At 39.5% G+C, this 27,393-nt stretch overlaps 3 protein-coding genes across 53 annotated transcripts; 1 reads left to right on the top strand and 2 right to left on the bottom strand.

Annotated features, from left to right (window-relative positions):
* On the bottom strand, positions 1-15,800 carry sh3bgr (SH3 domain binding glutamate-rich protein). Of its 50 annotated transcripts, none has more exons than XM_067594323.1 (12): positions 15,626-15,800; positions 11,401-11,586; positions 11,194-11,274; positions 10,480-10,569; positions 7,837-8,058; positions 7,259-7,288; positions 5,932-5,955; positions 5,497-5,523; positions 3,119-3,145; positions 1,970-1,999; positions 1,664-1,728; positions 1-677 (listed from the first exon to the last, which is right to left on the bottom strand). In XM_067594323.1, exons 1-11 carry the CDS (start codon positions 15,668-15,670, stop codon positions 1,708-1,710), a joined length of 783 nt encoding a protein of 260 aa, XP_067450424.1. In that variant the 5' UTR covers positions 15,671-15,800; the 3' UTR covers positions 1-677; positions 1,664-1,707. The 50 variants fall into 50 exon arrangements, with proteins under 50 accessions (XP_067450424.1, XP_067450425.1, XP_067450428.1 ...); XM_067594324.1 differs by having other exon boundaries at positions 7,259-7,285; XM_067594327.1 differs by lacking the exon at positions 5,497-5,523.
* A 1,447-nt stretch (positions 15,801-17,247) lies between these two features.
* Positions 17,248-21,192, top strand: LOC137185872 (lebercilin-like protein). 2 transcript variants are annotated; one of them, XM_067594321.1, is made up of 7 exons: positions 17,248-17,562; positions 17,918-18,160; positions 18,336-18,473; positions 19,733-19,802; positions 19,898-20,025; positions 20,260-20,386; positions 20,522-21,192. In XM_067594321.1, exons 1-7 carry the CDS (start codon positions 17,263-17,265, stop codon positions 20,854-20,856), a joined length of 1,341 nt encoding a protein of 446 aa, XP_067450422.1. In that variant the 5' UTR covers positions 17,248-17,262; the 3' UTR covers positions 20,857-21,192. The 2 variants fall into 2 exon arrangements, with proteins under 2 accessions (XP_067450422.1, XP_067450421.1); XM_067594320.1 differs by having other exon boundaries at positions 20,233-20,386.
* Positions 21,188-27,175, bottom strand: get1 (guided entry of tail-anchored proteins factor 1). The gene is made up of 5 exons (XM_067594377.1): positions 27,022-27,175; positions 23,416-23,581; positions 22,312-22,379; positions 21,859-21,973; positions 21,188-21,589 (listed from the first exon to the last, which is right to left on the bottom strand). Exons 1-5 carry the CDS (start codon positions 27,109-27,111, stop codon positions 21,516-21,518), a joined length of 513 nt encoding a protein of 170 aa, XP_067450478.1. The 5' UTR covers positions 27,112-27,175; the 3' UTR covers positions 21,188-21,515.
* Positions 27,176-27,393: the final 218 nt, after the last annotated feature.

The raw sequence follows: 27,393 nt of genomic DNA, 5'->3' as shown, positions 1-27,393 counted from the left end.
TGTTTTTTATCAGTTCTCTTTATTGCATTTTCCATTGCATCCAAGTCTTAGTCACATGTTTTACTCTTCATTCAACAAAGTGCATTGATTAGACAGCAGTATTGGCAGACATTTGTCGTGGTGGTGGAGTAGTTTGCAGTCTTACAGTGTGTGTGCGTATTTCTTTCACATGTGGCCATTAGAAGTCTTCGTTTGTAATTATACATTCAGCTGATAGAGGGATGTTTTGTAGTCATCAAGGCGCGACATTGGTAAAACTACTGAGATTAAAAAACAGAATAATTCACTTACTAGAGAGTCAGTTATGAATCTTGGACACTGACAGAGAGACCACAAGCTAAGCCAAGGTTGCATTTTCTGACAACTTTGCTGCCTCTTTGTGTTATAAAACTAGAATTTCTAGAAGTAACACATAAGAAATATGTTTGAGTTTAACATATTCATTAGTCCTACAGTATGTCTCTACACGCAAAATATAAAAATTAAGTCATAATTGCAGTCAAAAGGGAAGGGAAGGGGTGGCAAATGTGGGTTAGGACATAGTTTTGGTGGCGCCTTCAAGCACATGACCAGCAATTTCCAGTGGGGTCCAGTGTGGCCTTGGGGAAGAGTGGAGGGGTCTGAGGGGCTGAGGGGGTCAAGCGTCAGGGGTCAGGGAGAGACGGCACGGGAGGCTCCTTCAGGCAGGAACACAAGACACACAGAAGAAAAGAATGAGGTCACATATTTCCCATTTGTCTGTGATGGCTGAGGCACCCACCACCACCACCGCTTTGCCCGTGCCACCCAGCGTGCCCGCTCCTCCGGAGGCACATCGGAAGCTCACTTAGCAGCTTCCTCTAACAAGGCGTGACAGGGGCTTGCAGGGGTTAGAAGACAGCTAAGGGAGGAGGGAGACGAGCATTGCCATTCCTTCAAAGCCTGCTATGTGGCTCTCCCTAGACCCGCACATTTTCTGCAGTGGGTCATAGATGCCTGACATGCAAAAGAAGGACTAAAAGACAGGCTTTGAAGATTAGGATTATTATTATTATCATAATCAACATTATTGCCTCAGAGGAACAAAAAAAAAAGGGAATTGTGAGATGTTTTCGTTGTGGCTCCAGATGATCCCCAGGCACTCTGTGTGCTCACTGCAGCTGTTTACAGATGGAGACAGTGGTGGCAGTCCCTGGTAAATAGGCTGCTGCATTAGTTTGTTTCCTGTTACTGAACACCTTCAAGTGCATGGCAACGGAAAACAAAAGCAGCTCCATGCAAACACCAAGGTGAAGCAAGGAGACTATCAGTGTTAGTATGTGAGATTTATGTAATTCATATGTAAAGGCAAGAACATAATATTGCAGTGAATGCTATACCACTGCTTCATAGGTTCAGTATATAATGTAGATAAAAGGCTGAGTAATTGTGTTATTATACAGTCAGTTTTGATTTGATAGCAGGGCAAAAGAGGCATACAAAAGCAAAACACTCTGCTGAATACATGTTTATCTATTTAATTAATCTGGTTATATGAATGCCAAATATAAAAGCGGCACCAAGGGAACCTACAGTATTCATGCTGCGGTGATGTTTGCTATAAATCCACATGAGGTCTTACTGCCATCCAGTGGTAGAGCAGAAGTATTGAAACAAAGCAGCGGAGAAAAGTATAACATTTTACCTGGATAGAAGTAAGTTGACATCATCACCATCGCCTGGCTTTAACTACTCAGCCTCTTCCTCCTGCTAGAAGAAGAAAAAAAAACAATTGCCATGTCTCATATTGATTTTCACCAAGACTTCTAATTTCACTTAAAAAAAAATTCTTAACAGGTCTGAACTGTCAAGATGTTCTACTGGTGTGTGTTTGTGTCCCACACAGATCTTTCTTCTTAACAAGAATAGACAAGAATTTTTGCAGGCAGGTCAAACACAAGCAGCAGTTTGAACGGACCAACATGGATTTTACTCGTTGCTGTCATACTACCTGTGTTTCTTCCAAGTCTTCTTCTTCTTCCTTTGACACATCAAAAAAGAAAGAGAAAGAAGGGGGTTTATGAAGTCATGGCCCATATGGCAAGAACGTGAGAGGACTTCACGTTTGTGGTTGTGAAGTGTCGGGTGGGTTACAAATGGATGAGACGTAATTCGAGAAAGGGGCAGTGGGTAGGAATGACAGCAGGGACAAGAGGAACTAAAGAGACTAATTAGCTGCTTTTGTATATCCTGAGATGACACGTTGAGTGAGACAAGAGTGGTACTTAAGACGGTGCACCATATATATGCACCATATAAGATGATGTCTAATAACCTCAATTTTAAGTTATTACACATTTTGCTAAAGTGTGATCACTCAGGCTGCAATGCCTGGCAGTTCCTTCTTAGTACAGTTTGATGACTGCCTTCTCACAGTAAACAACACACTCCCCAAAGGACAAAGGGAACTGATATCATTATCTATATTTTTTTATCTATACACTGTCATACACAAATATATAAACAACCTGGAAACAAACTAGGCAGCAGTTCATAATCCAGTGAGACATCTGAGGGAAAATACATATTTTTGACTTTTTAAATCTCTTTTTCCTCTTAGTACTGCCCAATAACAAGAAGTGCTCCATCTCATCCATCCATCCTCTTCGGAACTTGTCACATCCACTTTGTTTTAAAGTGCTCTTGGCAAAAAAAGAAACAAAAGCCATGACTTCTTAAAAAAGACAGACATGTCCTCAAGTCATGTGTCCCCTCTACATGCAACATAACCAGACTGAAAACAACTTATGCTCATGTACACACAGGCAGGTTTGAACAGCACAGCAACTTTTTCCACCTGTCCTTAAGGCAAAACAGAAAGCAACAATGTCTTGGTAGACTTGGTGAACATGCCCACTACAACACTGAGGTAACAACAAATACTGTGTGATGTCATCTCTGAAGTAATGTTCAACAACAAAAATCATTCCCACATTGTGCACTGGACCACATGATGCAAGACTGCCTTGGGGAAAGACAGAAGAAAAGTTTGCATAAACCTGCACATACAGCCTTTGTATGCAATCATATCATGCATAAAGATCCCAGGAGGATTCACACCACGCAAAGCATTGACAAAGACTGTACAATCTAAATATACCTCTTGTACTTCAGCCTCTTCTTCTTCCTATAGAAGATGAAATCAGGTGGTGTTGAATACATGGAATACATATCCAAAAAAAGGAATGAAATTACCAACATTGTGGTTCTTTATGACTGGCATTTGTGTTACCTCACCAAATCCACCTAAGGTTTAATTAAACTATTGTCATATTTATCATGCTGCACACCATCAGGCATCTCCATGGAAAAGAATCTACATATTCATGCAGCACAGAGAGAGAAAGAGAGAGAAGGAGGGAGGACAGTGAAACCCTCTAAAGTCTAAAGAGTCTCAAAACACAAAACGTCACAATTGCCAATCAGAGGAAACTACCTCACTGCCTTGTTGATCTTGCTCCTGCAAGAAAGGTAGGACAATGACAAAAGAGATGGAAAGGTAGAGAGGAAAGCGACAAAGCAAAGCAGTGAAGCATTTATGAAAGAAGATCAGGCAGAAGGTTGGAATGTCTCAGAGAAGCAGAAGCCCTTTTCACACAGCGCTCAGGATAGAGACTTCAAACTTATAATGACTACAACTGTGTTGCACACAAGAAAATGCTGCTTTGGGATTGGATTAAGTCCAAACTCTCTAGGTAAATGAACCCTGAGTTAAGCAGTGCTGTGTGAAAAGTGGCTGGATTGATCTTGGACTGAGTCTTATCTCAGCAGCTTGCAACCCTGTCCTTAGAAAAACAGTGCGTAAGGTGTGTCATGTCAGGTGTGTGTATGTGCTTGAGCGTCTGTGAATGCAAGCAGGGATGCAGAAGAGGGTAAACACATGATGACATACTGTAAATGTATTGCCAACATAGCACAAGGTAGTATTATAGTTTTTTCTGTCATTTTGGTACATTTCTCAGACCAGAATTAAAATTCTCAAAACACATAAATCCACTTGTACACATCATAAAAGCAATTTCTTATTCTTTTGAACAAATTGCAAATGCTTTGGTACATTCATGCAAATGATTATATACAATCATCTGCTGTTTCCTATATTATCAATTGCTTATGGCATGTTGATCAAATGTATTATACTGGTTCTCTGTTGAATAGTCTTACCCCCCCAAAACATCTAGGCATTAGTTCATAGCATAAGTCATCACATGCAAAATGGTTGAACTAGTGTTATAATCTTTCAAGCATATTTTCTATACATTTCTATTAGACTTTTTTGTAAATGTTTCCTCAATTGATGAATTGCTCTCGGGTGAATCTTTACTTTCACTAATGGAGGGGAATGTGTGAAGTGTTAGATCAACCAACAATCAACCACTTCTCTAAAATAGCTCAGAGGTACATCTCATGAACCTTCAATTGGCAAGCATATATAAACAGAGCACAACACAGTGTTACAATTTCTGACAATGGAAGAACAACAAGGAAATTAACAGGGTCAACAGCTGGGAAGAAGAGGAGTAAGCCTGCGTGGTAGAAGGTTAGGGAGGCAACACAGAGAAAAAGCCAAGGATATAGGCACGTGCTCAATGAAAGACGTAAGGGCCACAGTTGTAGACCATGTTCTCAGTCATCGCCTTACAATGGCTGGGGCTGTACAAAGGGTGCAGCTGAATGTTGGGAGAACAACCACATCCTCAATCATTCAAACATTTCATAGACAGAACAGGTATGCAGGACTGCAGGACTACCTCACAAGGGTGGCAGAGTTTCAATCATTGTCATCAAAACCTTAGCCATACTTTACATCAGAAAATACTTACAGAGTACAATGTTATATTGTCAACATGGCTAAGCATATTGAGACATAAACTTAAGATTTTGAGCAAGTTACAGACTTTTGCAGGCAATCCATTGTGTGATGTTGTTTGTACAAATTGTTTCGAGAAATGCACTTATTGTTTTGCAAATGTTAACAATGATTGAGAAATGTACCAAAGTGTCTCAGAGAAAACTGGAAACACTGACTTTTAAGTATTACTTTACTGATAATTATTCTTATTTCTTATGACAATCACTGGAGGTCATACTGTAATCATCACCGCATCACTGCATATATGAGCGGAAAGGGACAACACACACCTGAGGTTACAAGCAAAACCTCTTGGTATGGCCAACAGTGTTGTCCTTTATCCTGCACTATGTTCTGACCACATATGCCATGCTACTTCTCCAGCTATGTGACTGGTCCTTTTTGGCCTAAAAGTATAGCAAACTATGCAAATACTAACTTCTGGAATATCCTTAATTAGAAAAGATGTACTGACTAGTGGAAGACAAAATTAAAGGAATGTTTGATATACTGGAAAAGGGAGCAAGAAAGTGAATGATGATCGCAAAAAAAAAAAAAAAAACAGACAAGACCAACTGAGGAAGGCTAGGGGGCACAAAAAGGAAAGAAAAATCACATGAATCTACCTCAAGCTGTCGTAGCTCTTCTTCCTCCTAGAGGGGATAACAGATAGCAGGTCAGCAGGCTGTGTGGGGAGCAAGAGAGCACCACAGGCATGCGCTATAGAAAAGTCTACTAATTTAAAATGGAAACTATTGGGATAGTTGAGGTTGTCAGGAAGCAGCAACAGGACTGGGAAGAAATGAGGAACATGATGTTAGCAGAAAGAGAAGAAAACCAAGTGGTTTTAAAAATTGAAGTAGAGTGATCAAGAGAAAAGTCTTGAGTGAGTGATTTAAAGAGTCTATAGATGAGTGGGAATAGCAGAGCAAGACAAAGATTGTTGACCCTTTCCCACCCCGACCAGCACAGCCTTCCCTGATCTCTGCACCATCAAACCCACACTCTTGATGACTACAGGGAGCAACCGTAGCAAGAGCCGATCACCGACGCACAGTTACCTCTGACTGCAAATCCTCTTCCTCCTGAAGGGGGGGGCAAACCAAGAGATGGACAAAAGGGCAAAGAGGAAGGTCAAAGGCCATACGATGCGTGCATGAGGAAGCAGAAAGATTTCTGTAATTGATGCATCTAAGTTGTGTGCAATGAGTCAGGTAATTGACATGAAACATGAACTGAGGAAACATGTTAGCTCTTAAATGCAGCCATCTGAAGTAGCAGATGGGTGTAATGTATCAGTTAGTCACTGAAACTGGTGCATCAAAATATGCACTCCTTCACATAAATGTTTAACAGTAAAACCCAGCTATCAAAGTCTTGAGTTAAAAGTAAATTTTAGCATTTCTGAATGTTTTTATTTGTATATTCAGAAATATGAGGGGCTGTCATCCTCAAAATTTCTATTGTCATAGATATATTTGGTGTTGGTGTAAAGGCTGTTAAATGAGTTTGATTGGTTTATGACATGCATTCTACAAATTGGCAAAAATAGGTTAAAATAAAGATGCTACTTTTAGAGACTATAAAACTTTTTAAAAAGTACACAAAACCCACACTGACATGAGCAGCTACTACAGCAGAGAAAGTAGATGATTAGTAGTTTGAAACAAAAGAAAAAAGACATTGTCAAGGCGATGCAAACCAAACACCCAGCACCTTTGAGTCAAGAATGAGAGATGTTACCGCCTGACCTAGAAAATTTCTAATTTTAAGTCGCATTGTTTATGTACCTTTGAATATGGCTGCTCATCTTCTTCCTGAGATACAGGACATTTGTGATAAGCACTGAACCGACTGTAACTGGCTCATTACATTTATGAGGTAAAAGCTACCCTACATTTCAACATATTTCATGTGGAAACTGTAAAACATGTACCACACTGTCTGGGCACAAATATATATTAAACTAGTGAATAAAAAGTGTTGAAAATGAGATATTTTAAGGAGCACAAACTTAAACAAGTGTGCCTTGGCTTAACCTGCTCCTCTGGTGACTCTGCCTTGTATCTTGTTTGTCCTCATGAGTAGAAATTCCTTTTGAGGCTTTTAAAACTGTGAGGGTTAAGCTTTTGATGATCTGTCTAACTTCTGCTTTGCGATATCTGCTGGCACGTTGAGGAAAGACGCTCCTTGCATTACACAAGTAGATTTGACGGGTAAGAGAGAGCCAACAAGATCAGCTCATGTTAGTAATCATTTTCAAATCAATGGGAAGCAGACATGGCTGGACATTGGTGAAGATTGGTCAAAGCACTGGAGAAACAAAATCACAGTTGTTTTGAGTGTTTACTTGATTTCAGTGTAAACACAAACTGTTGAGAAACTTACCTGTTCTTCTTCCTCTTCTACATGGGCCTGCTGACAAAAAAAATAAGATAGTATTAGAGATGTCAGACTATAAATTTGGGAAACAGAGAAGATAGTTGACACACTTTGACCAGGACAGTTAATAGTGAATGGATATGCAGTGCAATGTGTGTTGGATTATCAAGACCAGTGCTAACAGTGTCATCCATAGAGTACAAAGGGAGGTGACAAATTACATTGTACATTGAAAACAAAGAGAAACACATAAAAAGTTACATAAATGCAACAGTAAAGAGGTTAATATCCAATGGTGCTGAAGGGACAAATAAACATGAATGTTGCACATTATGGGTTAGGGAGAGAGACTTGACGAGGAGATGCAGTGCGAAGATGACAGGAACTTGAAAAGGAGGCAAACCCTTAATATGGGAGAAAAGGACAACATTAAAGGGAAGGAGGAGATGCTGAGGGGAAAAAAACAGAGCATTCCAGGAATTATGGGAAAATGTAGGAAAAAAACAAACATTCAAAACATTTAAGGGATGGAGGAAGAGGCAAAACGATGACAGGAGGTTGGATTCTAGTTAAGTCGCATTTACTGTGTCTTCTGTGACCTCGTCTGTTTCTTCCACTGCCTCCTCCTCCTCCTCCTCCTCCTCCTCCTCCTCTGCGGGTTCCTCGTCTCCTGCTGTTTCGCCTTCCGCAGCTTCATCTTCTGCAGTCTCTGCTTCTGCTACCTCCTCACCTTCCTCCTCATCAGCTGCCTGTGCCTGCTCCTCCTCTGCGTCTGCATCCCCGTTACGTTCCTCCACTGGAACCTCCTTATTGTGAGGTGAAAACAACAACTGGTAATCAAGGCAAACAAATGAGGTGAAAAATGGCATGGTTGTTTAGCAGTGGTCAAACAGATGGTCAGCTGGAGAGATTCAGAAACTTAAAAGGTGAATGTTAGTCAGTCCTGGGAATAAAGTGGAGGAAAGAGGAAGTAGTAGCAGTTTAGAGGTGCAGACCGGAGTGTCAGTAGTCCTGAGGAAACTCAAAAGTTTGCAGTGATGTGTTGTGAGTTGCTTATGAAGACAACCTTTTTGTTATAGGTGAAATCAGTATTTACATCATGAACAGCAAAAGCAAAGAGGTAACTGAACTCCTGCCTGAAACAAAATGCGGCTAGTTCAGAGAATTTAACTTATTTTGCACTTTTCTGTAGCACTGCATTAGACTCTTTGGGATAACAAAGAGGTCACAAGTTCAACTGAATATAATTCTTGAGTTGGGTTTTTAGCTATTAAAAAACTCACAAAATCTATACCATCTTCTTCAGTTTCAGCTAGCAGTTTAGTGATTCAGGATTTTGCAGCTATGTCAATATCCTGTAATGCAATGAGTATAGTATATAAGTAAAATAAAAAAATAAGAAAGTACAAAGAATAATAGACATATCATCCTATGTTTAAAGATGGTTAATGCAGAACTTGTAAGGGTTATTTGCAGAAGGTAAAATGAATGCATCTATGTACATATTTTCTTGGGTAGCTTCAATTTTGAGCTACAGTGTGAGAAGGGATTTTCTTTTGGGAGGGAAACTGTTAGAAAGTCACTGAAAACAAAATGTAGTAAAGACACATTATGCTTTATGAATAGAACAATGATAATGAACAAAACATCACATTTCACAAGGCAAACCAAACATACAGCACCTTGTAAAGTACTAATTACTTAAGTGATTGTAGGAACATGATGCTTCACAACTCTGAGGCAGTCAGCAGTTAATGTTACAATGATGTATTGTGTTATCGTGAACTAAAACCATGCAGAACACAAAAAGATTAGTCAATGTGACGACTGGACAGACGGGCCTGAAGGAAATTAAGAGTCAGTTCAAGTTGACAGGTATGGACAGGAGGTAAACTGTTAGGTTAAACTCAGTAGGTGATTTGCTAATTTTTAGCAGGGGGGATGGCCCAATGGGAGGCTAACTTTAGGATTATCATTTATGCCTATCCTAATTCTTGATACTATAATTGCAATTACAATTTCAATTTAATAGAACTGCGATTAGGCTAAATACATGTTTTGTATTCTTTTACTGGATGTGGACATTAAGCATTTTAATAAAGTTTATTTTTCAAAACACACCACAACTTTGACGGTATAAACTTTACCTCGAGTTATGCAACTGTTGCAGCTGAGCACAGCGTGGTCAGTGCAAGTTAAATTCCACAGTCACATTACCTGCTCTACTCCCAGGTTACACCAAACATCTATAGTAAAAAGTATATCTGTACTCATGTCTCCCCTAAAATATTTTGTTACAGAGGTAACTTGGTCTGGGGGTGTATTTTCAGCAGCACAGACACTACTGAATGATCATAGAAATATTGTGCATGACATGTTGCTACTTGTCACTTTGATCATGAAGGTGACACTACTCTATGGAGTATATAGACTACAATATAGTATAGAATTAAGTATTTATAGTATATAGTTTAGAGAAAATTATAGATCCAAGACAAAGCTGACAGAAGGGTGGGACTGAGAGAAAAAGGCGCAATTACAAATCCGTCTGCTATTTCATCACCACGGACAACACCATGAATTTATCAATACACAGCACTGACATTTCAGAGCCATGGTTGGGGCCATAGATTCTAACTACTGACTTTATATAAATATGGATGTCATGAGGCTCCCCAAAAGTGAAGCAAAACATCTCAATCGCCCCCCTGGTGGCTAGTTAGAGTATAGGCCATAAGTCCCGCCCTATCCATGTCAATGGAAGGGACATGAGCCGAACTAAAAAATCAAAGTACACGTCAAATAAATATTTCCCAAAGATGGCTCCAAATGGCGTCATATAACAAGATGGCAGCTCTCAGAAACAAGATATTTTGGCTTCACTTTTGCATAGCGGTAGGAAGTGGAGTGACATTCGCCATATTTATATACAGTCAATTCTAATTTGCAGAAATCTTAGTCAGATAAAGGATTAATGAGTCAGGCAGACTAGACTAACATACTCAACTAAACAATCCCTCTGCCCTTTCACTCTCTCTCTGCTACTAGGGGATAGAGAGAGCAATGGCAGGTTAACAAGGGGGGTGATTTTTGGTCATTTTGCTAACAAGGGGGTTGGCATCCCCCCTCAAATCGCCTACTGGTTATACTGGATATAAAAGGAAAAGGGTAAGACACGGTGAAAGAAACAAAGCATGGCAGGACAACAAAAGTAAGAACGACATTACTGTTGAGTCATCAAGGTTTTCTTCTGCATTAGTTTCCTCAGTATGGGTCCCGTTCTCCACAATGTCTGCCTTGTCAGCCTGTTGTGCTTCCTGTGTCAAGAAAATTATCAGCTTTAGCAGAAATGCAACAAAATCAAGCCTTGTTTGGATCACCGGCCAATATCACCTCTACAGGTTACCAGCCACTCTGAATATCCTCAAGCCAAAAGACCATTTTAACATATTTACTTGTAAAAATAAAAAGAGACAATAGTTTTGGAAAGTTGGGGCTTAACCCCTCTCTATTGAAATAGCTCAATTCAGTAATTTATGAATTTTGCTGTGGGGATAAAGGTCTGATAACACAATTATGTGAGTTATGAAAACTAGTATTTGTTGTTTTTGGAGTAGTATTGCTTGAAAGTGTTTGTGCAGCATTATGGATTTGGTTTATTTTAATTTGGAGGCATATACAAGGCACAATAATAAACACATCATCATATATACACAGGTATTTGCCAGGTTGGTAACAGTTAATTTGAAGTCCTGTACAGTGTGACGATTGCTTATAGATATAATGAAGTCAGTGGATTGCACAGCTTTTAATCATTCTGCTGCTTTTTCAATATAGGACAATATATATATAAAAAAAACAATGGGTTACAGGTAAAGACCTTTTGTTTCGTTTACTTATTTTATTTACAGTAGAAAAAAAGAAAAGATAAGAGGTCTGACCTTTGACCCAGGAGGAGGGGGCAGCCCCAGGAAGGAATAAACAGTGTTGTCTTCCTTAGCATCGAAGAATGTTTCATAGTCCTGCAGGAAAATTTCAAAAAAGAAACTTATATTCATATTCAGTCTTCTGAATAGTTAAAGTTTGTAGCACTTATGAGGTTTACAGCAAAATGACTTGTTGCTATGAAAATCTTTCCATGTGCTCACCCCACAGTAGCTCTCTTCATTGAAGATCTGGGGGGGCAAGGGGATGCCGTTGGCGGGCTTCTTCTCCTCAGGGACATTCTGCCTCATCCACATGCGGTTCTCCTCATTGCAGGCGATGTCCAGCTGAGTGTAGTCCACTTTAAGAGCCTCCAAGAAGCCGACCACATCTTGCTGCTTCTTCTTGATCTAGGGAGCAGGAAAAATGGGGATGAGGCTGTAATATTTAACTAAAACAAACAAGAATGTGGCACACTGGTGCTCCTCTCGGCTGTGTGCACAAATTAAATATGACACACATAATAAGGCCCAAACAATTAGTCCATTCTGTACACACAACAGCTATTGCATGTCTGTCCATGCTGAAAGAGAGATCCCTCCTCTGCTGCTCATCCTGAGGTTTCTTTTTTCCCCGGTTAAAGGTTTTTTGGGGGGAGTTTTTCCTTATCTAAATTGAGGGTCTACGGACAGAGGATGTTGAATAGCTGTACAAATTGTAAAGCTCCCTGAGGCAAATTTGTAATGTGTGATATTGGACCATACAAATAAAATTGACTTGACTTAGTCTATTAACTGATAAGTCCATCAAATGAAAATGCATCATCAACTAATCTGATATTTGATTAATTACCGGTACTTAACTAATTCATGAAGCACAAATACCAAACATCTGCTGGTTGTGAAGATTGACTGCTTTTCTCTGCATTACATCATTGCATATTGACAAGTCTATCTTAGTATAATAGAAAATGCAATATGAATACACCATCTCAGACCTTGGGGAATTGTGATTGGCTCTTTCTTTAACTGTTATCTGACTATTGATGGTCAAAAAAATACCTATTGCTCCTAAATATAATTGTCATGTTAATCAATAATGGAAATAATTGTTAGTTGCAGTATAGTATAAACACCCAAGCTAGTACACCCAAGCCATGTCTCAATACTACAGAGGACTCTTATGTTAACTTTAGTCCCTCCCAAATTGATAATCTTGTTGATAGTGCTGCAAGCTCATTACAAATAACACTCGACTCCATCGCCCCCTTAAAAAGGAAGATAATAAAACATAAGAGGTTAGCTCCATGGTATAACTCCAAAACCCGCAAACTAAAGCAAACATCGCGAAAATTGGAAAGGATTTGGTGTTCCACTTAAGTGGAAGAATCTTGCTTAGTCTGGCAAGATAGTCTTAAAACATATAGGAAGGCCCTCTGTAATGCCAGAGCTGCCTATTACTCATCATTAAAAGAGGAGAATAAAAACAGCCCTAGGTTCCTTTTCAGCACTTTGGCCAGGCTGACAAAGAGTCATAACTCTATTGATCCATGTATTCCTATAGCTCTCAGTAGTAACGACTTTATGAGCTTCTTTAATGATAAAATTCTAACTATTAGAGGCAAAATTCACCACCTCCTTCCCTCAACAGGCACTGATTTCTCCCCAAACACAAGCACCTTAGAAACAGCTGTAAATCCGGACATATATTTGGTCTGTTTTTCACCAGTCAACTTTTCTGAATTAACTTCAATGATTTGTTCAGCTAAACCATCAACCTGTCTTTTGGACCCCATCCCAACTAGGCTCCTTGAGGAGGCCTTACCCTTAGTGAGCAGTTTCTAATCAGTTATGTGACTTTCTACATAACAATAGTTTATTTGAGGATTTTCAGTCAGGATTTAAAGCGCATCATAGCACAGAGACAGCACTGGTGAAAGTCACAAATGACCTCCTAACTGCATCAGACAAAGGATTTGTCTCTATACTTGTCCTGTTAGACATTCGACACAATTGACCATCAAATCCTTTTGCAGAGACTGGAACATTTAATTGGAATTAAAGGAACTGCATTAAGCTGGTTTAAGTCCTATTTATCAGGCCGATTTCAGTTTGTACATGTTAATGATGAATCCTCCATGAAGGCAAGAGTTAGACATGGAGTTCCACAAGGTTCTGTACTTGGACCAATACTATTCACCTTGTATATGCTTCCCTTAGGTAATATTATTAGGAAACACTCCATAAATTTTCATTGTTATGCAGATGATACCGAATTATTTTTATCAAAGAAGCCTGATGAAACTAATCAGTTAACTAAACTCCAAGCGTGCCTTAAGGACATAAAGACCTGGATGACCTGCAATTTTCTACTACTAAACTCAGATAAAACTGAAGTTATTGTGCTTGGCCCTAAACACCTTAGAAACACATTATCTAATGATATAGCTACTCTGGATGGCATTACCCTGGCCTCCAGCACCACCGTAAGGAATCTAGGAGTTATCTTTGATCAGGATATGTCCTTTAACTCCCACATAAATCAAATTTCAAAGACTGCCTTTTTTCACTTACGTAATATCGCAAAAATCAGGCACATCCTGTCCCAAAAAGATGCAGAAAAACTAGTCCACATATGTGTTACTTCTAGGCTGGATTATTGCAATTCCTTATTATCAGGCTGCCCTAACAAGTCTCTAAAGACTCTCCAGCTGGTCCAGAATGCAGCTGCACGTGTACTGACTAAAACTAGAAAAAGAGATCACATTTCTCCCATTTTAGCTTTGCTACATTGGCTTCCTGTAAAATCTAGAATAGAATTTAAAATCCTTCTCCTAACTTACAAAGCCCTTAATGGTCAGGCACCACCATATCTTGAAGAGCTCATAGTACTATCCCACTAGAACACTGCACTCCCAGAATGCAGGCTTACTGGTGGTTCCCACAGTCTTTAAAAGTAGAATGGGAGGCAGAGCCTTCAGCTATCAGGCTCCTCTCTTGTGGAACCATCTTCCAGATTCAGGCTGGGGTGCAGACACCCTCTCTATGTTTAAGAGTAGGCTTAAAACTTTCCTTTTTGATTAAGCGTATAATTAGGGCCGACCAGGCTCACCTTGGATCAGCCCCTCGTTATGCTGCTATAGGCCTTTTCTGCTGGGGGACTTCTCATGATGCACTGAGCTCCTCTCTCCTCCTCCTCCTCTCCATCTGTATGCATTCATGTAACATCAATGCATGTCACTAACTTTGCTTCTTCCCAGAGTTTTTTGTGCTTTCTCATCTCACAGGAAACCCTGGGTTCTGGGCCGAGCCTTTGCGGTCCCTCACAGTCCTGTTGGCATCCTTCCCTGGCTGTTGCTGCTGTTGTTGTTGTTATGATTGTTGTTCTTCTGTCCCCACCTCAACCACCCCCACCCCCCTCCCATCCCCCTTTCCCTCTTTCTTTCTCTCTCTCAACCCAACCGGTCAAAGCAGATGGCCGCCCACCAAGAGCCGGGTTCTGCTTGAGGTTTCTATCCGTAAAGGCGAGTTTTTCCTTACCGCTGTCGCCAAGTGCTTGCTTATGGGGGAATTGTTGGGTCTCTGTAAATTAAAGAGTACGGTCTTGACCTGCTCTATGTGAAAAGTGCCCTGAGATGACTTTTGTTGTGATTTGGCGCTATATAAATAAAAATTGATTGATTGATAAATAAATTGAGTATAAGGGCAAGTATAAGCTAGTATAAATACTCCAAAACAAAACTTCATTAATAGTATAAATACTGGGGGATATTTTTGCATCATAAGATTCAAAGTGCATTCAGTCATGAATTGTCATCTACTCATTTCTAAAAACAGTACATGGAACTTGCACCTTTCCCAGTATACAATGGGGGGACAAAAGCCTCCACAAATATGCAATGAGAGGAATCAAACTCTGGTATTTTTACTGAGACAACAGAGCTTTCCAACTGGGCCACCATGCCATCCCTGGACTGGTTCAAACTGCCTGTTTAGCTTTGCCAAAAGTAGATCTACAAGATGAATTTACTCTTCCTGCTGTGGTTATCAACCCCAACTCCTGTATGGACAGATCTAAGGAATATCTCACCACAAACAGTATCAGAGTGTTTCTGAGGAGTAAACTCTGGGCTTGTGGTCTATATCGGGGTCCGTGACATGAAAAACTTTGGGAGCCCCTATTCTAGAAAGCTCTGCATGTGACTCACATCGACTGGCGTGATTATTCAAGTACCAAAGCACTCCTCAAGCATTAATCTAAACACACAGCGAGTCATAAACATGCCAATAGACTTTAGGTAAGCGAAATTAAAGGCGAGTGACGTTCATTTCGAGGTTTGCGCTGTGGCGCTCTTGAATCAATGTGGGTGAAAGTCTTGATCTATTGAAGGAGATACGACCGTGAAAGTTTGCTTTAAAGTGAAATGAGCCGCATGAGCTGAATGCTTACCGCAGTGGATCCCGATGAAGAGGCGAGAAATACTTTGATAACCATTTTGTTACAATATCTTTTGTAGAGTATGCAACAAGTAGGCTCTTAAAGGAGAAGGCGGCCCCCTCTATTATTAGAGCGCACCCAGGACGGAGACACAGCACTGAGATCACTCACTCACCCTCACACACACACAAACACACACACACACACACACACACACACACACACACACTGGTGAGGTTATTTTTGTCTCCAGGCTCCATTAGTGCAGGATTGGTGGGTTGGCCCCTGGGGGGCGCAGCACCGGTCAGACTGATTGGCAACTTCAGCTGTCAGTCGGCGCAGGAGACAGTGAAGTTAGTTTCCAGCTCTTTGCTGAGTGCATATATGGACAGAAATAGCACTGACCAGCACTGTAGGCTGTGAGTCTTTGGTTTCCAAACGCAGGCACTCGGGCCTGTTAAGGGTCCTTGGAAATCATTCAAAAAATGTGGGACTGAATCAATAGATTTTGGTGGGAAATTGGGACAATGCACACCGTTGCTCTCTCTTGTGTCGCTGTAAAGTAAAATAAAGTCTTGACGTCAAATTCTTTAACAATTCATAAAGTCATTCATTTATTTTGTTTTTCAAAATTTTTCAGATCTGGCAAATGTGTACACTGCACATCAAATACATTTCAAATATATATTGAGGAGAATATATATAAAAATTAACAAACATGCACCCCATGAATTTTAATCGTCCCGCCGCGTTGGGAGTTACCACGACAACCGTGAAAGTGTCTGTCCAAAAAGGTCCCTGGCAACCGTTGGTAAGGTAATTTATTGACTAAATATTTACAGCCTGGATGCTAGTAAGTGAAAATGACAACGTTGCCTGTGTCTGTTCTTCAGTGGTTTGCAACAGGATTGAAAAGATAACTGCTCTCAAAAACCAGATTGTTTGCAAGAAAAGGTACGATGCTCTCATTTTTCAGGCTACACTAATTAAAATATGACAAGCTAAATTAAAAGGGGAGAACATTTTATTAAGATTAAGGGACCAAAAGGAAAGGTTTTAGTTATCAAACTTGTAGAAGTTATTCTACATGGTCACTTTTGAACAGATTTGTTTGTGATCAAATGAGCTCTTGAGCTCCATTTTCAGAGGCAGCTTTGATGACCATAGAAAAGCAATTTAGGTTTGTTTATTAACCTCTTAGTCATTTTTAAAATTTCAACTCCTTATTCATTTTACTTAATGCAAGTTCTCATGAATGCACATATCTTTTCCTTGATTTTTTTTCTCTTCTCAGATTGTAAAAGCCGGGGAGGAAGTGATGTGTGCAATGCAGCAGGCCTTTGCTCACAGGAGGGAGGGTGACAGTGACGCTGTGAGCAACAGCACGGACACCTCCTGCTGGTCCACTCCCTCCAGACTGTGCTGTGGCTCTAATACTCCACACTACTCATCTGACTTTGAAGACCAAACTGACTCACTTACACACAAGACCCCAGAAGCCAAGACATCAGACAAGTGTCAAGAATCAAAGCCATCCGGAAGAACGAAAGGCATTTTATTAAACATGATTTAATACATGTGATTTGATTGCAAATCAAATACAGTTGCAATTCTTTTGTTAATATGTATGTATACATGTTAAATGTATTATGTGTAAACCCTTTTCCCTCTGTTCAGCTAAAAAAGCACAAGGGGACCACAAGCAGAAGACAAACAACACTGCAAACCACCAGCTCCTAAAGTTGCCTCCGATCAAGCCCCTACAAGTGTCATCGCCGAGGAGCCAGTCTGCCGACTTGAACTGCATCAGGGAGCTGAAGAGCCAGGTGTGGGATCTGCAGCACCAGCTGAGTGAAGCCAGGACGGAGAATAAACTGCTGAAGAGGCTCCAGCACCGCCACATGGTGGCACTGCAGCATTTCCAAGACTCAGAGAGCAGCATTGCTCAGGTTGGTGTCTGTGATGCTTAGTCAGATTTGAATCATTGCCACATCATTGTGTACACAAGATGTTCAGAGACAAAAACGCTGCTACGCTGGTACTCATCCATAAAAGTTGGAATGCTTTTATCTGTGTAAACGAGATTTTACAACTCTTCCCATTTATCATCCAAATTTCAAAAGCTATTCATTGATTCAATGGTTGAAATAAGCTTTTTTTTCCTAATCTTTCCCAAGAATTTCATGTTTTTGATCCCACTTCTCTGACAACTCCAACAGTTCTCTATACAAAAGCTCAAATGTAGCAGCAAATCAAATATTTCAAATAATTTCTCACATTTCCTTGTGCCCCCCTTATTCCCAGATCCTAACCAAGCACAGCAACGAGGCCAGAGTCCTGCAGGGGTTGCTTCGTGAGACCCGCACCTGCCGTGACAACCTGGCAAGGCAGCTCCAGGCTACAGGCAACAAGCTGTTGAATGCTAAGGCCAGTCTCCAGCACCTGCAGCTGCTCAGCCAGGATCACAGTCTGCTGGAGAGGGAGGAACTTACTCTCAGGTTGGCCAAGGCCACTGCCGAGCTGGAGGAGAAGGACAAGAGGATACTGGTATGAAGGAGCCAGGGGGAAGTCTGATACTGTTCAAGTGTGTGCAAGTCCAGTGTTTCTCTTAGCAGCATCCACAGTCACAGCCTAAAAATGTAGATTATATTATTAGCTAGAGGTATGAATAGGAAATGGATTTATTGTGATTTTACTTCTTTATCTCTTTCTTTATCTCTAGGCCTTAGAAAGAAATCTTGAGTTGTGCAAAGCTTCATTCAATCGCCAAATAACCATTGAACATAGAAAGATCAGCAAGGCAAGAAAGATTTCCTGCTATCTGCAAGAGCAGATATATCAATTAACCAAGGAAATCCAAGTAAGTTGAAAACAGCTGTTATCTAGTCATTGCTGTGTGTAGCAGCCAAAAATGTAATAACTATCGTTAACGTAATAACTGCCAATAACATAATAATTTTTCCATTCTTACAGTAAGAAAAGTCAATAATGGAATAACTTACCCATAATGTAATAACATTTCTAAACCAATAACATAACAACTTTTTTCACATAATGACTTCACAAATAACTTATTACATTATTTGCTGGTTATTACATTGTTAGCTGGGTTTTATTACATAAAAATGTAATAACTGGAGCCGATAATGCAATAATATACTTATATCACTTTATTGAAGCTTTAGTTATTGGTTAAAAGTGTGACACTTCCATGACACTTACACACACACACACACACACACACACACACACACACACACCTACTCTCTCTCTAGGAATTATGACTAGCCTATTTATCTGTTTGTGGTACTTGATGGTTAGACTTATCTTCAGCCCTGCCTTCTACTCCTTAACCATTTAAGTACCAAATGAAGTGCGAGCACACGTTTGCAAACACAGACAATCACTCTTGTCATATAATATGAAATCTAAACCTCTTTGAAGATGCTTTGTCGAATACCAAAAGACTATTTCTTTTCATCAAATATGTTATCTTTAATTAAACGTGTTTAAATCACTTTTTCAATCAAACTGTTTCAACCACACTATTACAGCTATTCAGCACTCGTTCTCTATGTGTATATATCAAATCTGACTCCTGAAAAGTTACATGAAAATGTATTACCATCAGAATCCTTGCCCTATTTACATCACTGGCTATTTGAATACGGCCATGACAAGCTCGACAAAGAGTCTAAAACTGAAGCAAATGATATCTCTAGTTCATTCTTGAAGACATATTTTCTTCAACAGTCCCCCTAATTGACCACTAGATGGCTGTTGATTGCCAAGTTATCCAGTCATGTGACTCTGATATTGGGCTTTCTTCTTTTGTCTGCAAACTCGTCTTCCTTATCACACATGTTGAAAGGTAATTAGTGATTTAATTTAATTTAGCTAATACAGTTTACTGAGGTGAGATTCATGCACATAGATTAGCATTTATTATATATTTAGTGCGAGAGGATAAACAAATTTGTGTGATCATTCTAATTAACCCTCAGAGTCCTGCGGGGGCGCCTGCGCTGTATTTACCAAATTAAATTAAATCACTAATTATCTTACCTGTCTGGTCTTGATATCAAACTATGTACACACCTTTTATTCTTCCCCACACAGGATAGAGAGCGAGAGCTGGAAACACACAACATTTACTCCCACAGATTCCTAAAAGGATCTAACCAAAAAGGTACACAAACATAAACTAGTTCGACTCAGTCTGACAATATCTAATTTGTTGTCGCTTGTCGTGGATGTTGTCTGAAACTCATTTTTGATTTACAGGCAGAGAAAGCAAGATGGTTCAAACAGATGGATTAGTCCTTAATTCCACTGAGGCTGCCAGTCTTTTGGAGTTACAGTATTGTGAGACTGAACAGAGGCTGGAAGAGCAGGAGAGCTCCGTGAACTGGGTACATGATTCAAATCATCTGAACATGTCAATGTAGGGCCACAGTTGTATTTTCAAGATGCCTGCATACTGTTATTTTAACCCATTTGTTGATTTATGCTCTATTCCTTACTTCAACACAGCTTTATTTTTACACTATTATTTTATATCATCCTTATTTTCTTTTAGCTCTCATTGATTGCTAACAAAGCCTGTGTATTAATATCAGTGTTGTTGCAATAACTGTCCTGCGCAGGAGTCATTTGCTACCGAATATCCGGAAACAGAGGTTTCCGTAAATGTCACATCAGAAAAAGAAACTGGAAGACCTGGAACTGGAAGACTGGATCACCTGGAAGAAACTGAGACTGAGAGATGTGCAGGTGAGCGCTTAATTAATGCCACATATACAGTATAATAATATTCACCGACAACTTGTTCCAGAAAACACAAATGAACAAACTTAAACCTGTGTTCTTAATAATGGAGCCTAATATTACCAAAACATTTGTTACCAGACACTGTTGAGCAGAATGGTTGTTCAGGAGAAAACCCAGAGCTTCAAATTGAGAGAGACGGTACTGAAGAAGAAGAGGCAGTAGATGCCCCACAGGAGTTAGAAGAAGAGCACACAGAGGAACATGAAGGACAGGTGTCCACCATTTTGGAGGAATCTCTGAGCACAACTGAACCTAAGTGCAAAGGATACAAGCTACCCAAAACCAAACGCAACTACTCCTTCAAACAAACTATTGAGAACCTGCACAGCGGAAGACCTGCCTATAGTAGTGTGGACACGACACAGGACAGGATGAGGGTGGATGGTCGAGACCCTCAACAGTGGGATTTGTAAACCTACCAGCTGGGAAATGCAGGAAAGATGGAGTAAGCAGTGATTAACAAGACAGAGTAGGTTGATGTGTATTCACTGAACTGTAGAATGGACAGTCTTTCAGTAAGAAGAGGAAATTTTGACTATAGTGGCAGCGGACTGGGATTGTCTCATACTGAAGTATTTCTCTGAGTAAACAATCTTATCTAAGAGCTACACACAACACATTGTGGTTATCTGTTTTGTTTTGTTTTTTTTAAATCTATTTCAGTTTTACGTCAAGAAAACCACCTGACTTGTGTTTGTGTTTGCTGGACAATTCCCAATTTGCAAAGTTTCAATAAATAGAGGCTTTTCTTTTGTTGTCATTTATTAAAAAGGCATTTCAACATTTCCAGATCATTCTGTTTCAAAATAATACACAGTCAATACACACAATTAACTTAAGATTAACTTAAGACAAAACTACCAAAACATAAAACAACAAAATTCAACATCACCAAAGATGTTACGATGTTACAATACTAAACAGCTAATGCCAAAAATGCACTGCATTTTTTCATGCTGACCTGAGCAGCTGACACAAAAAAAATAGGACAACACTAGCATTTATCAACAAACTGTTCAGCAATAACATAGAAAACCACTGTATTTAACTTTTGTAATCAAAGCTGGGCTTTTTAGCTAACGGCATGGAGACCCAGTGTAACTACTTTGTTGCAAACCACCAACCAGCATGTGATTCCCACTCCACCTGAAAGGACAAGAGAGCTCTGTCAGTGACAAACAGCCCGAGCTTGATGGCAGTTTTCAGAGAGGGTAAGCATGACATACTGTAATTCATATGAACACCAACATTGTGTTTAAATCAGTATTAATCCGACAATATTTTGCCTGATATATGTTATATTCCAACATAAAAAAGCTATGTTCTATGTGTATTATATTGCTCTATATGGAGGTGCCCTGCATGTTTATCATTTCATAGTCTACAAAATACAAAAAACAAAAGAGATTGATTACCTGCCACTCCTGTTGGGAAGGCCACAAGCCGCTCCACAGGGGCGATCCATCTATTAGGGACCACTGTCACTGGGTCAGAGTAATACTTCCATATCAAGGAGATCATCACAGCAGCCTGAGCAATAAAGGAAAGAAATGTGTACAATTCAGTTATAACAAGTACTATCACGTATGTATATGTCTACTCGTCCCCAGATTTGACACTTTTGTGTAATTAAATAGATTTGGAGAACAAAAAATGAATATACATTACGTTTTTTGTATTTTATTAGCCTATTATGATATTAGCAATGTTAACTCCTGCATTTCTAGTTCTAAAAATCTCAAAATGACGGACTTATCAGCAGGTTTTGTATCCAATACATGGCCCATGCTTACATTTAGATTACAGAACAAGTACAAGTACAATCTGAACTAAATGCACTTGTGCTTCTTCGTATAATTTCCACCTACCTGCAGTATATAAAAGACGATGTTCACAACCCATTTCATTTTGGCTTGTTGTGCTGTTCTTGATTTCACTGCAAGATGGAGGAAATACATAACCGTTAGACTTAAAACACTTTTTGTGGTGATCCAGCCTTCTTTAATACTTCCCCAGTTCCTGTTACCCTGATAATCTGATTAAACTGACATTTTGTTTCACTTTATTATCTGATTCACTGGAAAAATCTGTTGTACATTCACAATTAATTTGTTCCATCCAGTCATATGGTAACATGGCAAGAAACACAGCAGTGAATTCTCTGTAAGGTCTTAGGCAAGATTGAGGGGGCAGTCTCCAAAACAATAATTAATACATACCAAATATTTGATACACTGCATGAAGTAAATCTTTTTTGTACATTTTGGACATTTAATGAAAATACTTTTCATTCAAACAGCAGACAGTCCCCCTTGATGAACACAATGTTGGAGACTAAGAGTCAGCTGTTTAGAAGTCATAAGAACAGTAAAATCAGGAAAAACAAGTGATTGGTATAAATACTTAGTGAAGCCATATACAGTTCAATCTGGGCTGTATAGCTTGGTAATGGGTGTCAAACTGTCAGTGTACAGTTTTAAGAGAATATCAAAATGAAAATCTGAAAACATTTTTGCACTGCTGTACATGTGCATCACACTGAAATTCTCTCTAGCCGCTTCCTGTATGTGCAGAGGATAATCCTGCGGCCGAGGGTGAAGGACAGCAACAGGCAGCAGTTGTTCCCAGAGAACACTCAGTAAGTATATTATCCAAATCCTCCTACCAGTTCCTGCTGTTAGCGGTTTGTATGTGTGAATCTCTTGTAGCAGACACGCACAGGTGTGGAAGACACATGTGTATCACCATGTGACACCATGTGTATCACCATGTACTTTCCCTGTGTCTCGAAAAGCAAATGGGAAGTGAACACACAGGGAATGGACTAACATGAAAACCAATCTAACATTAACCCTGCAATAAAAGTTTTTTTTTTTAATTGCAAATCAACACTCTTGTGACACAGTCCTAGCCAAGACTGAATGTTATCTGTCCTCAGCATGTCAGTCACAATTACTACTTTTGTCTCTCACCATGTGTTTTCAGCTTGTCTGTCATCTTGTTGATTTTGCGCTCCAGTCTGGCATATCTAGCAAACTCATCCATCATGCTAATTGAGGACTGCTCCTTCTTCATCTCCTGGATTTCAGCCCTCATGTCGCTCTCCTGTTCAGCATCTTTCTGCACCATCTTTGAGAGCTTGAAGGGAGAAAAAAAAAAGACTGTTACTGAGAGAAAAGAGACACAGAATTTAACTGCAGTGTGGGCTATTGTTTGTGGATGCAGAAACCCAATCATACCTATCATCCTAATCAATCCTAGAAGTTCTAGATAGACAATAGAAGGTGATAATATCCCATGAATCTGTCATGGATTGATGGGAGAGATGGGAAAGAGCCCTATGTTTTCAAGGTGTTTACGTCATCAATATAGTCATGTGATGATTAAAATAGTGTATCGACAATATTACACAATATCCATTAAATTTGGCTCACTAGGAATGCAACTAATGATTATTTTCACTATCAATTAATCATTTTATCTGTTAAAAAAAATAGCGAATATAGTGAAAGATGCCTGTTATAATCTTATAGAGCCCAAGGTGATGTCTTCAAATTGATTTGTCTGACCAACAATCAAAAATCCAGAAGATATTCAGTTTACTATCATGTTTGACACATAAAAACATCAAATTCTCACATTTGAGAAGCTAAAACCAGCAAAAAAATGTTTTGGTATTTCTGCTTTAAAAATTACTTAAACGATTATTCAATTATCAAAATAGTTGCTGGTTTATTTTCTGTCGATCAACTAATCTGATTGATCAACAAATCATTGCAGCTTAAAATTACACTGAACGTTAGATCTTTGGCGATGTGAGGCCAAAACCATCTGCATTCATATTTGTTTGGTTGTCAGATGTATCAGAGCTTCCAGAAAAACCCGAATTTCCCAGTGGTAATGGTGACCTGGAAGTTGACATGAATGCTATTTACAAGTGGATAGTGCCAATTTAAAGATTACCAGGAGAAGGAGCAGCCCACCCTTTCGTCGCTGTCAGACCATGTGGATTTTTGAACAAGACTGACTGGGACTACAGACGAGTGACCGGCAGTGACGTTAAGAAGAGTACATGGAAGGAACGTCTGACGGCAGCGGCGTATATCATAAATTGCCATATGAAACTATGCAGTACTTTGAACTAGGTATAAACCATGTAATACCCATGTCATCTACATGTATGGCACCTGGTTACCATCAGACACGGACTTCACCAGCAATTTTAAGATGTTTGTTTTTATGAAGACTGTAGTGCTGTTGTAAGATGGGATGAGTTAAGATTTAAGCTATTTTGTATATGTTTTATATAATATTAAACTTATCCACAACCCACAATAGTTTTAATGCAGCAACTATCAAGTAAATCATTAACTTGCAAAGTGTAAATTACCCCAATACAGTGTGTTTCATATATGTAAAGTTATTCATAAATGTATTATATATTATATAATACAATAACAACTATGGTCAGAAGTTATTCTGTAATTTTAAAGCTGTAGTTGTGACTGCATGTGGGATATTTTTTTTCTGACTCTAACTGGGGACTTAATTGTAACCTGGAGCAACAGCTGAACATCATGAGGGACCTTCATACAGCGTTGTGCTGGATACACAGTCACCGAGTTATTCAGTGGGGAGGTAACAGAGCCTGCTGTTCTCCAGATGGACAATGAGAATCAACAGAATCAAAGACTTCCTGGAGGGAAAAATCTATTGAGGCAAAGGATGACTATTTATTCATCTTTCCGTATCGGGACGACAGGAAGATTTTTGGAGAGTTTTTTTTAACAATTACTTAATCCAAGCAATGCAAGCATTTTACCAGCTTTTTTTGTTAATGGAAGGCAAAATTAGCTCCATATATATTAGACATTCTTTACCAAAACAGGAAAAAAGTGTTTATTTCATGAGGAAAAATGTAATATTCTATTTCATAAGAACCATATATTAGACATTGTTTATCAAAAACAAGAAAAACATGTATTATTTAGTAAGAAAAAAATGAATCTTCTATTTGATAGCTAGTTAAACCAAAGATAAATCCCAGAAACTGCGACATGTTTTGACATACTTCCGACAGGGAGTCACCGCATTTTCACACATGCATAGAACAAATCCGGTTTCAAGTATGGATCAGGCATTGACCAAGCGGCAACCTCCAGAGCTGAAAAATGAAGCCAACTTAACTGTAGTTCCTCAAATGGCCACTTGAGGCTGGCTCCAAAAGCGAGTCAATCCCTATAGACCCCCATATTAAAATGCCCAACTTTACAGCAGAAATAAACATGTTTACAGCCTGGTACAAAAAACGGTTTTGGTCTCTATAGGGGCTGTGTGAATTTTTCTATAACTAAGCCATTTACAATTTATTAAGGCTTACAATTATGCAGAATTAAGGGAGATGCCGCTTTGAGTGACAGGTGCTACCTTTTATACAGTCTATGGTGCTACTATGAGTATAGGTGTAGCCGTAGCCATCGCTATTTCAGTGTGTTTTCAGTTCATGAAAAATGTCAATCATAACATTTTGGTTGCCTAAAAAAAGTCTTGGTTTAGTTGTACTAAAAGACCCTCTAAGGAGTTGGAGTGAAAATTAGCATTAGAGTAAATGCACCATTGACTGTAAATGCACCGTGCTAACCAAGCTAGCAGCTAGGGTTAGGGTCAGCTCTACCCTCTCGTCCAAATATGGTCACTCCTGGCTCCAAAAATCCAAGCTGGCGAAAGTAAAAATGCAAACTCTAGGCTTCAAAACAGGAGTCCACACGCCAGTGGGTGACGTCATGTTTGCTACGTACATTATTTTTTTTATAGTTTATGATGTCACACAACAGTCTCCCTCAGAAGGCAATGGTGGCTCTATCCACTCACCAGAAGATTCACAATTGTGAAAACTCCGGCAAAACGCCCCTCTTCTATAATTTAAAAAGTAACATAAATTTTCAAACTTAAAAGATAAGCAATTCCCGGCCACTGTGTCAGGTCATTGATCCACTTGGACGGAGGCTGAAGGGGCATGACGGCTGACCGACCAATCTTAATTCAATAAGGTGTCTGTGAACGCTCAGGTTCAGGCAAGGTAGCAACATAATTACTAGGCATGTCTATAAAACAAACGTTTGTTCAACACGGAATGAATGCATAAAAACTTGTCAATATTCTCAGCTTAACAAACGTCAAATTGCATTAACATCTACAGGTTTTCTATCCCTCCAAAAGGGGCGCGGCCATGACTTCTTGTGAAGTACCCGTATGTGCCGGTCTAGTCTATGAACGCTGCGTGTACACAGGGCGACACTACAGTCAGCTATCATGTAGCTGGTACATGTGCGCACACAATGGGGTCCTTACATTTGAGCAATAATGCAGCACAAATAGTGTCCCCCTTGTTTATAGTGACTAGACGAGATTGTCAGGAAAACCACACCCTCTGAATGTAGCATAATGCAGCATTATCTATTAAAGTGCTTTGTCAACACGGTTTGTTGTCTGCGGGACGAGACTAAAGGAATTACACTCATACCGCATAGCTACAGCCGGTACATTTGAGTCAAACACCAGCAATAACCCATACTTACGAATGACGAAATGCTCGGCAGTAGTGTTTTCATGAGATTGCACAGAAAAACCGACCCGAGCACAAGGAACCAAGCACCGCCGGCCGCCATGTTTTTCTCCGCCTGTCAGCAGCCTCCTTGTTACAGCTGGACGTTGTTTTTTTTTTTTTCCGTTTTTTTTTTTCTCCACGAGGTTTTGCGTTTCCTACAGCTCATTTTCCAACTTTATTGGCATAAAATGGAATGTCATGTACAAAGAAAAAAACCCTAACAGAAAACAAGGAGAGAAACGAACGACAGAGAGAGAAGAAAAGAGAGGACTGAGGGAAAATAAATAAATAAATACATAAAGTATAAAATGAAATAAAATTCACAGGTTTACATCAGTTAATT

The sequence above is a fragment of the Thunnus thynnus genome, chromosome 7, assembly GCF_963924715.1.
Source record: "Thunnus thynnus chromosome 7, fThuThy2.1, whole genome shotgun sequence".
In the NCBI taxonomy this organism is placed as follows: domain Eukaryota; kingdom Metazoa; phylum Chordata; class Actinopteri; order Scombriformes; family Scombridae; genus Thunnus; species Thunnus thynnus.
This window is presented reverse-complemented; position numbering and strand designations above follow the sequence as displayed.

Bases quoted from the DNA above. Each gene is read 5' to 3' on its own strand.
- sh3bgr (XM_067594323.1), bottom strand. From the start codon at position 15,670: ATGGTTATCAAAGTATTTCTCGCCTCTTCATCGGGATCCACTGCG. The intron at 5,524-5,931 runs GTAACTGTGCGT...TATCCCCTCTAG, and splicing joins AAGAGGATTTGCAGTCAGAG to GAGGAAGAAGAGCTACGACA. The intron at 2,000-3,118 runs GTATATTTAGAT...GATGTGTCAAAG, and splicing joins AAGAGGCTGAAGTACAAGAG to GAAGAAGAAGAAGACTTGGA.
- LOC137185872 (XM_067594320.1), top strand. From the start codon at position 17,263: ATGTGTAAACCCTTTTCCCTCTGTTCAGCTAAAAAAGCACAAGGGGAC. The intron at 18,161-18,335 runs GTATGAAGGAGC...CTTTATCTCTAG, and splicing joins AGAAGGACAAGAGGATACTG to GCCTTAGAAAGAAATCTTGA. The intron at 20,026-20,232 runs GTACATGATTCA...TATTAATATCAG, and splicing joins AGGAGAGCTCCGTGAACTGG to TGTTGTTGCAATAACTGTCC.
- get1 (XM_067594377.1), bottom strand. From the start codon at position 27,111: ATGGCGGCCGGCGGTGCTTGGTTCCTTGTGCTCGGGTCGGTTTTTCTG. The intron at 23,582-27,021 runs GTAAGTATGGGT...TCTCCCTTCAAG, and splicing joins TGCCGAGCATTTCGTCATTC to CTCTCAAAGATGGTGCAGAA. The intron at 21,974-22,311 runs GTAGGTGGAAAT...TTTATTGCTCAG, and splicing joins TCGTCTTTTATATACTGCAG to GCTGCTGTGATGATCTCCTT.